At 35.8% G+C, this 17,248-nt stretch overlaps 1 protein-coding gene across 1 annotated transcript; it reads left to right on the top strand.

Moving 5' to 3' along the window:
* The first annotated feature begins 2,426 nt into the window (after positions 1-2,426).
* LOC136263188 (conserved oligomeric Golgi complex subunit 4-like) lies at positions 2,427-5,219 on the top strand. Its single transcript, XM_066057697.1, has 6 exons — positions 2,427-2,482; positions 2,595-2,680; positions 2,971-3,027; positions 3,481-3,549; positions 4,955-5,032; positions 5,103-5,219. Exons 1-5 carry the CDS (start codon positions 2,429-2,431, stop codon positions 5,001-5,003), a joined length of 315 nt encoding a protein of 104 aa, XP_065913769.1. The 5' UTR covers positions 2,427-2,428; the 3' UTR covers positions 5,004-5,032; positions 5,103-5,219.
* Positions 5,220-17,248: the final 12,029 nt, after the last annotated feature.

Genomic DNA, 17,248 nt, shown 5'->3' with positions numbered 1-17,248 from the left:
ATATACACCCTATAGTTTAGTGTGTTCACATGCAACTCTCACATGTATAGGAGGAATGTGATAGACAATTAGATGCTATATTGAAACAATATCAGGGAGAAAGGCAACTGGAGCAAAAGGCAAACATTGTTATTACTCAGCAAAATCCACCATTCATGTGGTTGTTTTTCAACAGGTGAAACAAGTGGTGAGTCATTCCAGTCAAGTCACTCCCAGGTAAAACAATTTAACAGAAATCAAATTATGGTTTGACAGAAGTCTCACTCTCACTGACTGTTTCCTAGGGAACATGGCTTCCAATTAATAAATTGTTGAATTGAAGTTTAACTAGTTGTGGTAAAATATTTAACATATCTTGTCCAACTTTGTACATCTGATTTTGTTTTTCACAATTCAGTTTCATCTTCCCCACCTTCATCAATGGTATAGCAAATTGCATGCTTCTGTTAGGCACAGCTGCATGTGGTCTGCTTGAAACTAGCAACCTATTTTGACTATGTTGTGTACACTTAGCAGTGTTAAGTTACTGGTGGAGGATACAGACATGCATATTTAATTGTGAAATGCAATGTACATTACTGACTTTAGTGCATCTTAACGGACCACATGCATGATTGAAAGTTTAACAGAATCTGTGAACTCATGTTTTGTATGTTTCTTTATATATTCCTTATAATGCTCCCAAATTGTGGCAAAAGTTAGTTAGCTGCATGCAATATGTAAAATTGGTGTCCGGATGAAGGACATGTTTATGTATGGCTGGTTATACTAGTGTAATACCACATTGTTTCAATGTGAGTCATCACCTCCCAACTGAGACATGCTTGTATTTATTATTTTGATGACCGTTAAACAAAGGCAAAATCAAATAACTATGCTCATATACAGTTTCTTTTCAGTATTGGATTTAAATGATGATAATGTTTGTAAACCTTTCTTTGAGTCTTTGATTCAGAAATATGATTGTTTTAGATATACCTTTGTCCCCTTGAATCTTCTCTATACTAAGCATTTTGTAAATGACATCATTTTAATAATGAATTATGTGGTAAGGTACTTGTGTCTGTGGTTAATATAACTGATTCGGCTTTCATAAGTAATTTAAGTACACTTAATCACTGCAACACCAATTTTGTGTAATGTGCACACTGAGCTCTACTTCAAGTTCCTACGTAAGAAGTTTGTTGTAAGTTAGGTGTGACAATAAATGAAGGCGTTTCACAGTTCAATTCATGCATGCCTATACATCCCATTGTTAAGTAATTATCAGTGATACTTTTATACATTCAGTGCTGTTTTTACTAGTTTTACAAGGAGTTTAAAAACCATAACCACATTTATTAGGTTTGCTATGACAGGTGAATGACTAGCATGTGAGTGTATATGTCAAAAGAAGTAGTGGGCGATTGTGTACATACTAGTGTAGCATTGTGTGGGTGATGTTTGCCTTCTTACCAATTGTTATCATAACAAATTGCCATTCATAGCCCAACAATAATTGTGCTATTGTGGTGTGCACAAGCCACAATCTTAAGAAGCCACGTTAACAATTATACATCATACAGTCCACACCTTGTGATACAGATAAGTAAGCCTTCACTTTGTAAGATAAATACATTTGAGTGTTTTATTTAGTTTTCATTTGGCAGGTGCAAGTGGATTACTCTGTTGCTGCCTTTAAAGGAACTATAAATTAGCATATTCTGGCTTGATGGTATGCACGCACTAGCACCACCCAATGAGGGTGGATAAGGGAAGCAACTAGGATCACATCACTGCTTAGGAATCTATCCCTTACTAACCAATATAGGGTAGAGTGTTATTATATATGTACAATCACTTTTTAATGTATTTCTTAATATGCAACTCTTTATAGATATAGCTCAGTGGACCAAGCTGCTTTAGGTATTACAGTAATACATTCAATATCAATATTGATTTTGTGTATAGTGATAGTGTGCAAGTACTATTGAAAGTATTTATATGACTGATGCATTGTACAATTATGTACTGTAATGGTTTGTTTATATATGTGACCGGATTTGCGAAAAGGTACCTTTTCCACACATTTGACATACCAACAAACAAAATGATGTAACATTTGACTCCTTGTGCTGATTAACTTGCTCTTAGTATCAAAATGTAGCCAGATACTGTAGCTACATGCAGTGAAAATTTCAAGCAATTATATGCCATGATAAAAAAGTTATGAAGCTTTAAACTTCAAAAAAGGAGTCAAATTTTGTGTGTGAAAAAGGTACCTTTTCGCAAATCCGGTCACATATTTTGAATTGTAGCAACGTCCAGAGCAGGTGTGGTTGTCAAACAGTCAAGAACTAGCCACTTAATGCAAGTATGACACTTTTGGAAAAAAAGGAAAATATGGTAACTTAATTTTTACACTATTTCTTTCACTATAGGAACTATAATGAGCCAATATATTACAATTGAAAACTTCTTTCTGAAAGAAACCTTCTCTAAGGTGTGTTTCTATTGTATTCTCTTTTAGTATTCTTGGTTGCTAAGGTATTTTTAGTCAAAAGACTGTCTGAATGCTGTGACTAATTGAAGTTAATGTTATATTAATTGCTCAGGTAGTGAAAATGTCTACAGTTAGTACTGACGGCAAGACAACCAGTGTGGTAGACGATGCCTTGTACATTATTCACAAGTATCTCAGGTATGCGTGGGAATAATGGACTATAACTACAACTGCACTGATAGTAACTCATGGTAGAACCTTGTAAAAACTTCCAGACACATTTGAATGGTGGAATTTTCAACCTTACATTTTTTCTGTTAAATTATAAATTAATAGTAAACAGAACAATATGATTTTACATATGTACATTGTGCTTAGCCAAACAAAGTTTGTTATAAGTTTAATTGTGTTTGTGGTTTTCTAATGTATAGAATTTCTAGACTTATGAGTTAAAGAGGTTCTATTGTATCATTTTCTTCCTTTATTAGGGGATCATTCAGCAGTTGTAGTGTGGATGGAGCTAGTGCCATGTTGAACCACTCCAAGTAAGTGTTGAAACTTAACTACTGGGCCTGCATCACTACAACAGTGTTTCTGGGTATATAATTTGTACTTGTATATTGAGTTGTATGGCAAAGGAAGCAAGCCAGAGTTTAACTTTCAGTACCAATGACGCATTCTGCCCCTATGATGTAACAGTTCTACAGTGTCATGTGCTGGTATGTGTAGTGTATATTTAACTTGTTGGAATTTACATCCTGACACAGACTGGGTATTAGGAAGCTCATAAAAATAGATTTTGTGTGGCTTTAAATATCTATTTTGCACTGAAGCTCCTGCTAAAAGCCCCTTATATATTGCCAGTTCCTTCTTTACTTAGGTTACCATTTTGTTTAGGTTTCACTGTATAAAGTGATAGATAAATTTTACAGACACAATGTACCTAGGAGACAACACTTTTTCTTCTTCGTTGAAATTCATGTGTTCTGCTCTTCTAGTACACTGTTAATGACAGACCATAAAGATGCTCTCAAAACCGGAAGCTACCCTACCACCAGTTATGCAGGGTATGGGTGCACAATAGATTTATAATCATATAAGGAAAGTACTCATATATTATGGTACAAGCATTATGTGGTAAAGAATTTAATTTTACAACTTCTATTGAATTCACTGAAGTAAACTTCTTCAATATAGTGGTAATTCCAATGCTCCATGATGTCAGTAGTGAGAAGAAACCCCATTCACCAGATTTAATATAGTTTATTAGTCAATTACCAAATATATAACCTAGACCATGCATACAGTATATTGTATAACATACCCTTGCCATGTCAGGGTATGTGTACATTTTTGCTGGTGTATCTGTTTGGCCTGGTAGCCTGCCCATCTGTGTTTTATATATAGACTAAAAGAATGTTATGCTTTATTTTTTGGCTGTAACACCTAGTGAACAAAAGATGCTGTCAACTACATCCTTACACAAACACGTGCGTTATGATGTGTACACTACTGTTATTTGGAGTGACAAAATTACATTCTGATTTGTAAACTTTTCAACAGAAAAAGTATGGTGAAATTAAAGTTTTGTACTGTGGTTCTTCTCTTTAGAATTCCATTGAGAAACTTCTGCTTAATCGTGTTTGACTGCTTGCTTTTGCAAGACCTATTACATAAATACTTCAAATAGCAGCTATCAAAGTTAAAGTATTCATATGTCCATGAATCTCTGTTGAGAGAACTATTATAATACACACCCAATAATTATGCATACTTTATTCCTTTTAAAATTTACAAAGCTTAACATCTATACATTGATGTAAAACAAAGACAGTCTTGTAGGTCAAACAAAGACCAGCTTAGTGCATCAACAGCCAATCAAGTCTAGTAACGCTTTGAGCTATGTAGAGTGCAGATTTTTATACAAGACTTACAGCAAGGGTGTACTGTGATTACATTGCTAGACCACTTGTTTTCCTCATTGTCAAAAAGAGACAAGTCTGTGAATGCAGTCTAGTTCTACAATCTGTCAGATTCCACCATTTTATTATGCAGCTTCTAATTGCTGTTAAATTGCAGAATGGCTTTTTATGTGAAGAGTATATTCATTGTGTGTCCGACGGGTTCATAGGTTCATATCAGTTGATGAGAAAAAATAAGGCTAAATCATTATTGAACACTAGTCTGGCAGTCTTTCCAATGCATTTAACTATTGCGCACAAGCTTTACCTGCAAACATCTTTTTAAAAAGCAACTCCCTAAATATACACCTGCTGGCTTGTTTGAAGTTTCATATGATCTATGGCGGCCAACAAATTGTGGAGTGTTGGAGTGTTAGCAGGATATAGACAAGTACTTATAGAGTTACACAGCTCAGGGTCTGGAGTTCCTTCTATTATTTAAACAGTATGACTTCAAAGGGTTGGTCATCACTTGAGATTGCACCTCGTAATTCCATTCTTTTCTCTACAGAATGGAGTGGGCGGGTGTACTCCAAAAGACAAATATCCGACCACCATAGAACCTGAGACTACCCTCTCCACCAGCTTGGTGAGTATTTCCTGTTCTTGTTGTAACTTGATTGTAACAATTATTTTTAAAAATTTATTTATTTATTAAGGTTTTACAGCAGAAGTGCTGAAGGTCTGTAGGACACCTGATCCTACAGCCTGTTTAAAGTTGTTACATAAGTGTGTTTGAAATTGTTTGTGATGAGTACAAAGTCATTCTTGTTGGTAAACTTGGGTATGGAGTCAGGTCTGTGTGCCCACCATGTTTTAGCAAATTGTTTATTTTGCATGCTTAAAAGTCATGCATGGTCATAACCCCTTGTCATGTGGACTTGCTCTAATCTGACAGTCACCCCCGTAGTGAATTCTCTTGTCTCAGTGAGCAGGTAGTTAAATTAGACAGTTTAATTTGCTAGGAGTTGGTCATTCCTTCTCTCATGTATGTACATGCTTAAATTGTTGTGTTATAATGAATCAACTTGTCATGTCTTATGTAGTGTTGCACCAATAGTCGGATCAGTTATCAGAAAAACCATATATCAGCTGTATTTTTGTATAATGATATCGGATTGGCACCATGAGAGAAAAAGCAGCAGATACAGATTATGTATTGTTTAAAATACATACTCATGTGTACAGAAATATGTATAGAGTAGCATTTTACTGTTTTGCAATGTTGTTATTACTGCTTAAAAGTACTGTTAGCTGTTGTTGTAGCACTACCACCACTACAAACAAGCTAAATTAGTCCTTTATAAACAAATATGTGGTAAAATTCACTGAAGGATAGACATGCAGTATTACAGTATATCGGATTGGCTAAGTTTATTGACTTGGAAATGTTATCCAATATCATGCAGTTATTGAAATATCGGCAAAAATGTCATATCAGTGCAACACTAGTCTTATGTGCTGTCATTGTATTGCACACTTTAGGTGGTGCTGAATGACATTGAGGTGACCATTAATAACAAACAGAAACTGACCAAATCACTTCAGGCATGTTCCCTGCTCTAGTGTGCTTTGCACATGCTATAGAAACATTTTACAGGCTGAGTCTACCAAATGGATGGTTCAGATTGGTGGATCAAGCAGTGAAGCTAAGCTTAATGTGAGTTTAAGATTTGGTGTGTAAGAATCTGTGGTCATTTTATCCATGTCGGTACTTTGTTTAGAGTTGTGTTTCTGACTTGGGAAGCTCTGCAGCCTCATTCAAGGAGCTCCGTGAGACTGCCATATCTCTGTCTGTGAGAAGCTATTGTTGCCGAAGTTTCAACCACTGGTAGAGGTATTTGGAAGTTTCAGCCATGTTTTGTCTGAGATAGCCACCATTTTAAGTGTTCACAGAATAGCATATTGTTGCTTGTAGGAAGATTATTCCAATTATGAAGTCAACGATCCTTTTATTCAAAGGTTTATTTCGTGGGCTGATGTGATTTTCAATGAAATCAAAGTATGTGTGTTCTGTATGAGATGTGGGTTTGTATTGATAAATTTATTCACTCAAGAGATAAACATACATGTGGCATTTGCTCACAAAGTATGAATATGTGTGTGTGTGTGTGTGTGTGTGTGTGTGTGTGTGTGTGTGTGTGTGTGTGCGTGTGTGTGTGTGAGGCAGCATGGAAAAAATAGAGCATCAGCCTGGCAATTAAAAGGTTCCAGGTTTGATGCCAAATTGGTGTTGTTGTTTCCTTGAACAAGAAACTTTATTCACATTGCTCCACTCTATCCAGCTGTTTAAATGGGGACATGATGGCCTGGTGTCAACTGGGGAAGCAGCTCACCCAGTTGTAACACCAATGGCTACCTGAGGAAGCAAATACCAACTGTCCATGTCTCTCATAATGGGTGAAGGTCCTTGTGGTACTTTTGATGCCCACACCTTCACCTGTGAAACACGGTACCACCTCCTGTAGGTTACCAGTTCTGCCCCCATGAGGATTTGCCTGTGCTGACTCCTAGCACCTGAGTAGTTGCATAGCTGGTTCACTGGGTAGGCATAACCGTACTAGCATGGCAGCTGAAGGCTTAACTTTTTGTTTTGCTTTGTTCTTTTTGTTTATGTATGTGTACATGTGCATGCGTGCTTGTGTGTGTGTGCTTGCATTTAGTACAGTAGCATAGTTTGGTTACAATGTGGGTGTTGTCCTGTACATAAGGATGTATGCATTATAGTGAAATTATCTACAACAACTTTCTATGATACTTTTCTCAGTGAAAGTCTGCACCCAGGTAAACTCTCAAGGTTGCTATGCCAACACACTACATCATTAAAGCTATTTACATTGTATCTACTTTGCTACGCTAATATTTACACAAGTAGATACACGATGTGTTCTAGGTGTAAGAACTGGGAAGGAATTGTCCTTAGTTACTGAATTAGTATGGCTGCATGTGTTTAGTAGAGGGTGAGTAGGATAGAAGAGGGATTTTTATATCATATAAAAGTGTGTGCATGTATGTTTGCAAGAGAGAGCATGGTCAAGTGATTAGAGTACTGATACTGACAATCCCAAGGTTCTAAGTATTCTTGGTGACACCCACACCCAATTGCTGTTGTTGCGATTTCTATGCAGTAAGAAACTTTACTCACACTGCTATGGTCTGTCCAGCTTTGTTAATGGGTACCTAGTGTTTACTTACGAGGCAAATAGCATGTCTCACAGTTCAAGTGGGACTTTAGGTGCTATCCGTAAGGCATGTCTTTGTAGTGTACTAGCCAGGAGAATTTTCCTGTTCTGACCTAAAAAGTGTACAGGTGGTCCAGTGTTTCACTGGGTGCTGTATATGGCAGCTGAACGATTTTCTTTTTACTTTTACTTTTTGTTTATGTGTGCGTGTGTGTGCGAGTGTGCATGTGTGTGTGTGGTGTAGATAGAGAGTGTGTAGTATAGTGTGCATTAATAGTGTAGGAGTGTCAGTGTACATTTTTAAATAGGTGCTATGCCTGGTATCCCATCACTTTAATAAAATCATATCATGTGATGAGTGTTTATTGTATATGCACATGACCATTTTACTGACAAACTCACACACACCCACACATGCATGAAATGTGTGGACATACATCATGTGTACATATATTGTATAGGCTATCATGATAATTGAATTCCCAACATGGGTTTGGCAGTAGTACAACAAAACATTAAATTTTTATGACCGCTTTGTTTTTTTGAACTGTTTAGATGTTACACTTACCCTTGACTTAGTTAGTACAGTAGTATAGTGTAAAAATTATACACTTTGTGAAAAAGAAGCTTTTTTATACAACTTAATGACTGTAATTTTAAATATATTTCCATCATGAATTAGTCACACTTCGTGCTCAGGTAATAGCTAAATGTACAACTGGAGTATAGCTATGCTTCACAATTTCCCTTAGTGACAATCACACACAAGAAGCACCTTAAGGAATGGTATATGCTCTTGTGGTGTCTTTGTTGTGCAATGTCTAAGCAGCTACAATATCCAAGAGTTATCAGGGCCACCCAGAGAAATTAGGGGTCCCAGGGCAAAGAGTTAAAGTGGGGCCCCAGGGGTAAGGAGGGTTCCACTCTAAATCACAATTTCAGCCTGGCTGTAATCAAAGACCCCCCCCCCAAAAAAAAGAGATCATTACTGCCCCTCAACAACTATACCTCCTTATTTATAACTACATTAACTACGTACATAGCTTGCTACACTGAAGAATATGGTGACTGCTGTATTAGAGTATCTAGATCTTGACTGCTCTATTAAAGTATATCAATCTTTTTAACAGGTATTCAAGGGGCCCTTGATGAGGCCCGGGGAAAAATTCCCTAATTTACCCCCTGTGGGTGGCTCTGAGAGTTATCAAACACTTTGGTAGACCAAATAACACAACCCAGTGTGATCACAACAAGACACAGTACCATCACCCACTCGTTGTTTATAGCTCTCTGCCTTCACTTTCTATACTGTAGCAACATTTTACTCATTCAACAATAATGGGACATGTTATATCTGTGTACAATACCTGTAGAGTGAGTGTGTGTTATATGAGAGCTACTTATTCTATAGTACAGTAAAACCTCATTAATAGGCCATGTGTGGGATAAAAATATGGCTCCAATACCAGTAGTATTAATGAGGTCATAAAGTACACCTTAGCTACCTACTTGACATGGTTGCTACAAAGAAGTGGTCTTATTAATGAGGTCATGAAGTACACCTTAGCTGTGACGACATGGCTTCAAAAATGAGGTGGCCCTACTACAAAGGTGGCTACTATGTGAGATTTTACTGTATATAGTAACTGTACATGTTGTTACAGGTGACTCTAATGCCTGAAATTTTTAACCTGCTCCTCTCTAATCTAATCAATGAAATTGCAAACAAGATTGAAGACCAAATATACAAGTGTCACTTCAACCAAGTAATAATTATTTTTTATTTTTTATTATTATGATGGGTGTGTTATGTTATACCTGTATGTAGCTAGGAGGTGTGTAGTTTGACAACATTTGAGAATTCTGGTTGGCTAATTTTCATTGCTAACAGAGTGGGCCATCCGGGACAAATTTTCCTGTCTCGATCACAATTGGGGACCATCCTTAATCTGGAACGTGTGAGTGACTACTATATTTAGCAATTATATATTTGAGTGTTAAGCTACAGGACTATTATTTAGGGCCAGTTTTCATTCATATTTGTAAGTTTATGAATTGGTTTTACCTGTATAGAATTAACTGTTTTAATGGTCTTTGTTTTATTTTGCAGGCTTGAGCCCGCAATCTAGCTAATCCACTTTAAAAATGGATATTCTAATAGAGCAGTCAGTCTTTAAGTTAGTTTACATGACTAAATTTTCTAAAGTAACAACTACTGGAACTATATATATGCCTCTACTGATGTCCTATATTTTGGATTGACGTTAAAGTTTCAGTTAACATTACGCATTGTATTTAACCTTAAAGTAGTAATTGAATTTCATTCAGAGTTACAATTTCAAAAAGTTAAAAGTTCATAACTTTTCTGTAGGAGCATGCTCCCAGGTTCCTGCAAAAACATGCTGAAAACCACATCAACTGCTTGTCTAGCTATTATTTCCTTATGTGTAATACGTAGCTGGCCCTACCACAGCATTGGCTCTTTCCTTATTTTTGTTCTTACTGTATGACAGTCTGTGAAAGCACAGCTACATGTATAAACTATAGTTTTCTGTTAATTGTTTCATCCATGCAACGATAAGTTTGCAGGTGAGTGAGATACTGGACTACTGGGGCTCAGGGTCTGGCCCACTGGTATGGAGGTTGACACCAGCTGCAGTAAGAACCTCAGGCAGTGTAATGTAAAAACATATTACTAAAGAAAAAGAAACCACGTTTGTGAAGAGCATCAGGTCCATACTGCAGTATAAGACTACTAATAATTCTGTGGATAAAAAGTGTTCATTACAGGCTTCCATCATGTTTACAATCTTGATTTTATGAAATTTGTGTACTGTTATAATCGGTTATACCTTGCACTGTGTTTGATACCACACATGTAGTTATGTTGAAAATATTGTGACCACACTCTAGATAAACTAATAATGTTCAGTGCTCACTCCTTCATCAAAGAATTCCTATAGTAATTTTGGTAGGATATTGATGAGTGGATTAAAAGACTGTTTACCTGTGTACATATTCCTTGCCAGCCAACTCACCTCCAAAATACTCTAGTAAAACGCGTGGTATTTACCTCAATGAAAAGGTCAACATGTATTCGTTTTGAGTACAGTAGGAACAACTCACAAGGAGTTGGTTTTTATTACTATTATGTGTTCTGCTTTCAGGAAGGACTTCAAAGGTGATGATATTAACAAGCTGAAACTCTAGACTTCACCACCAGAGTCATGAAATAACTGAACAGTATTATTAAAAAGCAAATGAAAGTGTTGCAGACATGTTATATTATATCACAATGTAATATGTAACACATTACAATACACAATATTGAGTCGTCAAATTTCCACACTACATTTAAATGTATTATTTGTTAAGGATTCCCTTCTGATGATCCATGGTGTCCACACCTCATCCTCCACTGTATTAATTAAATGCTATAACTTGTTCCCAGTGGATGTGTGTCCTACAGTATTAATACCTTCAAGCAGTGTTTACCTGGTAACATGAATGATAAGCTGACCAGGGATCTGGACAAAAAAACAACTTTAATATTAGTAGCTGCATTATCAACTGATTTATGGTGGGCTTGCATGGATCCATTGTTGCTGTACATAGTGGTGTGTGATGTTATCTTTCAATACAGCATTAGTGTTAATGGTTTCATTTTGTGTTGTGAAAATTTAATATGTGACTGTATACAAAAGACTATAATACCCCAGATCTCTACGTATATAGAAGTAACGTAATTATAGGGGTCTTTCACACATATAATACATGCTTGTATGCATCTCTCGTTAAGTAATTATCAGTAGTACCTTTGTAACATTCTGTTTTGCCAGTTTGGAAAGGTTTCAAAAACCTTAACCACTTTAGTTAGTCTTGCTAAAGGTGGGTGTTTGTATACATACTAGTGTGAGAAGTATTTGCCTTCTTACCAATCACAACAAGTTGCCATTCATAGCCCAACAATATTGTGTTATTGTGGTGTACATAACACCACAATCTTAAGAAGCCATATGGTCAAATTAAGGCAGGGATGGGTACCACACCTCATGCAATATAGGTGTTGTACCAAATATACCAGCTTTGTATATAAGACATTAAGGATTTCACTTAGTTTTCACTGGGTGTGTGTAAGTACACTAGTACTGTTTGTTGTATATAGCTGCCTATATAAGGAGCTGATATTGCATTTTAGCTTGATGGCATGCATGCACTAGTAGTGTAGGGTGGATAGGGGAATTGCTATCAATGAATCTATATAGCATAATTATAATTATATTCCTCATGCATTGCATGGTTTTTAATACAATCAGTTATGTTTCTCTTTTACCAACATGGAGTGAATATGCCAGACTTCTTTTGGTAGCTACAGTTGGACTTGTTGGAATAATATATTTCATTAACTTCAATTAGCCACAGCATTCAGACACTCTTTTGACTAAAAATTCCATAGCAACCAAGAATAAAAGAATTCAATTTAATAAGTTTTCAATTGTAATTTTATTGGCAGTTAGTGGTATATAGCTAAGTGTGGTTTTTTCACTGCAGCATACAGTTCCACCGTGTCATTTCTTTTCCTTTATCTTCTCTTTATTTAGTAGTTGTAGTTATTCACTAGTGTGGATGGAACTTGTGCCATGCTGAACCACTCTTGTGTTGAAGATTAATCAACTGAGCCTGCATCACTACATGATTGCACTTGTACAGTATGGCAAGGGAAACCAGACAGTTTTCAACATTCAAGCTTTACCAATGACGTACTCTTATTTTTGTGTCCCTATACTGATAATGTAACATGTGTTTGGTGTGTTGTGTTAATTCTATAGTTAACTTACTGACACAGGGTAGGCATGAAAAACTCATAAAAAATAGGCAGCTTTAAAATTAACTAAAGCTCCTGCTAAAAGCCCCTCATATTATGTGTTGTAGTTTTGTTTTTGTAGCAGGTTTTTCACAACACAAAAATTGCAACTCAGTGTATTTGCAATGAAACTCATTTTGTGTTTTATTCCTTGTATATAGTATACTGTTAATGACAGTGCATTCAAAATTTTGACAGAATTCGAATAATGGTTCCAAGACAGACTAAATACAGTGCTAGTATCAGTTATGGGCTTTACTGTGTTGAAAACTGTTAATTTGGTGGACTTCTCATTACTGACATGAAACATTAAACATTGAAGTCATGACAATATTGGTGAGATTTATATTGGTGAATATAAAGCCATTGTTATAAATTGGATTCTTTGCCAATTGAACCACATACAATCCATACTGGTGCAGAATACACATGCTTACCCTGTGCTATAGCTATCATATACAGTCACAAGATTTATAACAAGATTGTATAGGTGGTCATATGAACAATATAACTGTTGTGTTAGCTTTCAAAATAACTCCATCGATGGAAGGGCAACTTTAAATGAACCCTTCTTGCCTCGCTTCTTGTAGTACACCCCCCTCAGTAAGGTGCACTCAAAACCAGACTGATACCCTGCAAACCCTGAGGAACTTAAAAGAGTATACAATACGGGAAGGTAGTAGACAAAAGTAGTCCATATCTCAAATGCATTATTGTGTGTAGTATGGAGTGGACAGACAAATTCAATGACAAAAGTTTTGCAGATGGTTAATATAAGTCACTGTGAATACTAACTGTAATGATAATAATTTGTACATATGTGTATTATCATTTCCATGTTTTACGTATTACACAGCTGTGAAGAAAAGGGTTGAGCTGGTTGAAAAATGTCGATGACTAAAGAAAGAAGGGAATTTTACAAAATATATGGAGGGGGATGTACTACAAGAAGCATGGCAACAAGAGATCATTTAGAGTTGCCCTTCCATCGATGGAGTTATTTTGAAAGCTAACACAACAGTTATATTGTTCATATTACCACCTATACAATCTTGTTATAAATCTTGTGACTGTATATGGTAGCTATAGCACAGGGTAAGCATGTGTATTCTGCACCAGTATGGATTGTATGTGGTTCGATTGGCAAAGAATCCAATTTATAACAATGGCTGTATATTCACCAATATAAATCTCACCAATATTGTCATGACTTCGATGTTCAATGTTTCATGTCAGTAATGAGAAGTCCACCAGATTAACAGTTTTCAACACAGCAAAGCCCATAACTGATACTAGCACTGTATTTAGTCTGTCTTGGAACCATTATTCGAATTCTGTCAAAATTTGCACAGTAATACCACTACTGCTAATAGAAAAGTTTTTGTTCCAAGACAGAGTAAGACTGAATAAATACAGAGTTAGCATCAGTTAGTATCAGTACATGAGTTTTGCTGTGCAATATAGTTAATAGCCAAATGTAGTCCCACCAACTAGACCAGGCATACAGTATATCCTTGCTCTGCTTAGGTTTGTGTACATTTTACTGGAGTATCTGTTTGGGTTGGTAGCCAACCCATCTGTTTTATATATAGATATTTGACTATAGCATCATGACATGTAAACATAAACTGCTTCAAGTACATACACTCTTGCACGTGATCCTATGATACATACACTTAGTCTAGTATGGAGTGATGTAATCACGTTCTGATTGCAAACTTTCAAAAGAAAGAAAAAGTATAGTGAATTGTCGAAAATTCTCATACTACAGTTTTTGTTAGGATTCTGTTGAGAAGTTTCTGTTTAATTAAGCTTTTTTTTGCAATTCCCAGCAAGTCACTACTTACTAAATACTTCAAATATCAGCTGTCCTAATATAAAGTATATGCATGCATCCATCAGTCTCTGTTGAGAGAACTATTGTAATACACACCCAATAATTATGCATACTTTATTCCTTTTAAAATGTACAAAGTTTAATATCTATACATTAATATAAAAACAAAGACTGCAGGTCAAACAAAGACATACCAGCTCAGTGCATAAACAGCCAATTAAGTCTTGTAACACTTTGGAGCCATGTAAAGTACAGGTTTACAAGACTTGCAACAGTTGACTGTGGTTACATTGCCAGACCACTTATTGTCAGGTCTGCCAGTGAATGTTCTATAATTGCTATATTCTGACAGATTCCACTATGGTTTCACTTAATTGTTTATTTGTGAAGATTACATTCAAGAGGTTCGTACTGATCCTCCTCTCCTATATGTGGAACACCACTAGACTTTACTCATCAATACATGCAATGAAATAACATGGTACTTATTAATGCTGTATACACCTTAACTTGTTTCGAATATAATAAGAGCTGGTCTTATTAATGAGATGATGAAGCTATGTTTGGCGTGGTCACTATAATGAGGTGGTCTTACACCTAAGCTAGTTAAGTACTCTAGTTAAGTACTCACTTATTAGATTAACACGTTGCTTGTAGGAAGATTATTCCAATTATGAAACGAATGATCCTTTTGTTAAAGGGTTCATTTCTGGTGCTGACATAATTTTCAACGGAATCAAAGTATGTGTGTTTATCGCTATTGTGCATACAATGTGTGTGAGATGTGGATTTAATTAATCACAATGTATTACATGTGTGCACATACATTCAAGAGTTCAAATAAATCTGTGTATTGTGTTTGCACACAAGAGTGTGTATGTGTTTAGTGTCATGCTGGTGTTATTCCTCAACACAAATGTATCGTAATGAAATAATCTACAGCAACTTCCTTTCCTCAGAGAAAGTTTAAAGCTCCCACCCATTAAAACTTTCAGGGTTGCCGTGCCAACACATTCTATAATACTAAAGCAATCAAAACAGTGAAGTTATCAAACAGTTTGCTAGACCAAATAGTGCCACCTAATTTGATTTTCCTTCTCTGTTATTCAGTACACAACATACCAGATCAACAAAGCTACCTACTGTACAATGTGTACATTTTGCTATGCTAATATTTACATATGCTACAGCAAGTGTATATATACATAATTTGTTTCTAGGTGTGAGGAGGAGTTGCCTGTTTGCTACAGCATTAGTATGTCTATGTGTATTAGAAAATTCAGCCTTCTTATATCATAAAGCCCTTTTGTTAAAGTCAGTGGCATACGTATCTAGACTATTTAGTTCGGCAAGGTACAGGGATTATCACTTGCTACCATCAAAGGTGACTCAGTATACTAGGACCTGAGATATCCCCTTTTAGAATTACAATTATAAGAATGAAATTTAAGCCTATTTAACTTAACTATCACTGATAATGTTCATTGAAAGTTTTTTTCCAAACTTTGAACTTAGACTGGAACACTGTTTTTGACACAATAGGACATGTGTAGTTCAGAATGACTTGGGATTTGGTTAATAGATCATGGTGCTATGAATTGTATTATCACTTGAACTCACTAGCAGCTATCAAAATCATTACCATATTATTCAAAACTGACATGGCTACAAGAAATGTCCTTTTAGTGGTGATCTAGCACATGGTACAAGTGCCACAATAAGGAAACGTGGTACAAGAAACGACACAGTAGCTCTAGACATTATGCATATACCAAGTATAAACATTGTAAGTGCCCTATTAGAGTATTTGACTGTGACATTAGGGTATCTCAACCTTGTATGTTTGATTGGACACAATGAAACCTAGAAATGCTTTTAAAGTGACCCCAATGATTTGTACAAATAAAAATTAAGAAGTTTTCTGCTGACTAAGTAACTAACTAATGTGACCGGTTTGATGTTTCATTGTTAGCTAGACATTGCTGTTGCCCAAGCCCTTGCCTTTTGGTGTCCCACAGAAAATATAATGCCAGCATAATGGGATGTCCTTCTTATAAAGTCCAAATTATTTTCTCTAGTAGTGCAAATGTGTTGATTTGTGGGTAACATGTGAATGGCTTTTCATGTTAATTGTTTACAAGAATTGTGCATAAATTTATCACCACACCTCCAATGGTTGATTTTAAGTGGTGGACTTTCTCCCTTATGCATAACATAGTTAACTTCATTGGCCAATAATTTAATCAGAGGTGCACATTAATCATGTGTGTGGTACTGTTCTTTTGTAGGAATCATTACAACAACAAATGCTGAAACAAAGAAATCATCTGACATACAAATTTAATCCCTACTTTATTTTGTTGCTAATTAGTAGGGCTGAAACAATCATGGTTTTTAGTATTAGAGTACTCTCTAGAGTTAATGATTGAGTACTCACGAATACTAACTACTTGTAGTCATACCCTGATTTGACATGTTTTATACTGACTTTAAGCAGTTTACAGCTTTTTCAACAATGGTACACACAATGTATTAAAGTACTGATGTTAGTGTTCAGTTATGCCAATCAAACACTATAGCCTTCATTGTGTCACTCCTTGATGGCAAATGCATCATGTTGGCTGGGTCATGTGATCTTAATGAGTACTTGAGTACCAATATTATTACCTGAGTACCAAAATCCTTAACAAGTACTTCAGTGTTTGCAGTATTTGTTTCAGCCCTACTAATTAGTGTAACTGATTAAATTTGCACAAAAGTGATGATTCCATTGTTTAAACACGTCCTATTGTAATGATCCTCACTGTTTTGTAAACTTCATAATTTTCTTACACTTGTTTTAGCATATGACTGGTACATGCAATTAAATGTTTAGTGTACGCGCACATGACCATGTGCACACATTGACAGATCCACACATCA

This window comes from Dysidea avara, chromosome 8 (assembly GCF_963678975.1).
Source record: "Dysidea avara chromosome 8, odDysAvar1.4, whole genome shotgun sequence".
NCBI lineage: Eukaryota > Metazoa > Porifera > Demospongiae > Dictyoceratida > Dysideidae > Dysidea > Dysidea avara.
The sequence above is the reverse complement of the archived record's forward strand: the minus strand, read 5'-3'. Positions and strand labels throughout refer to the sequence as shown.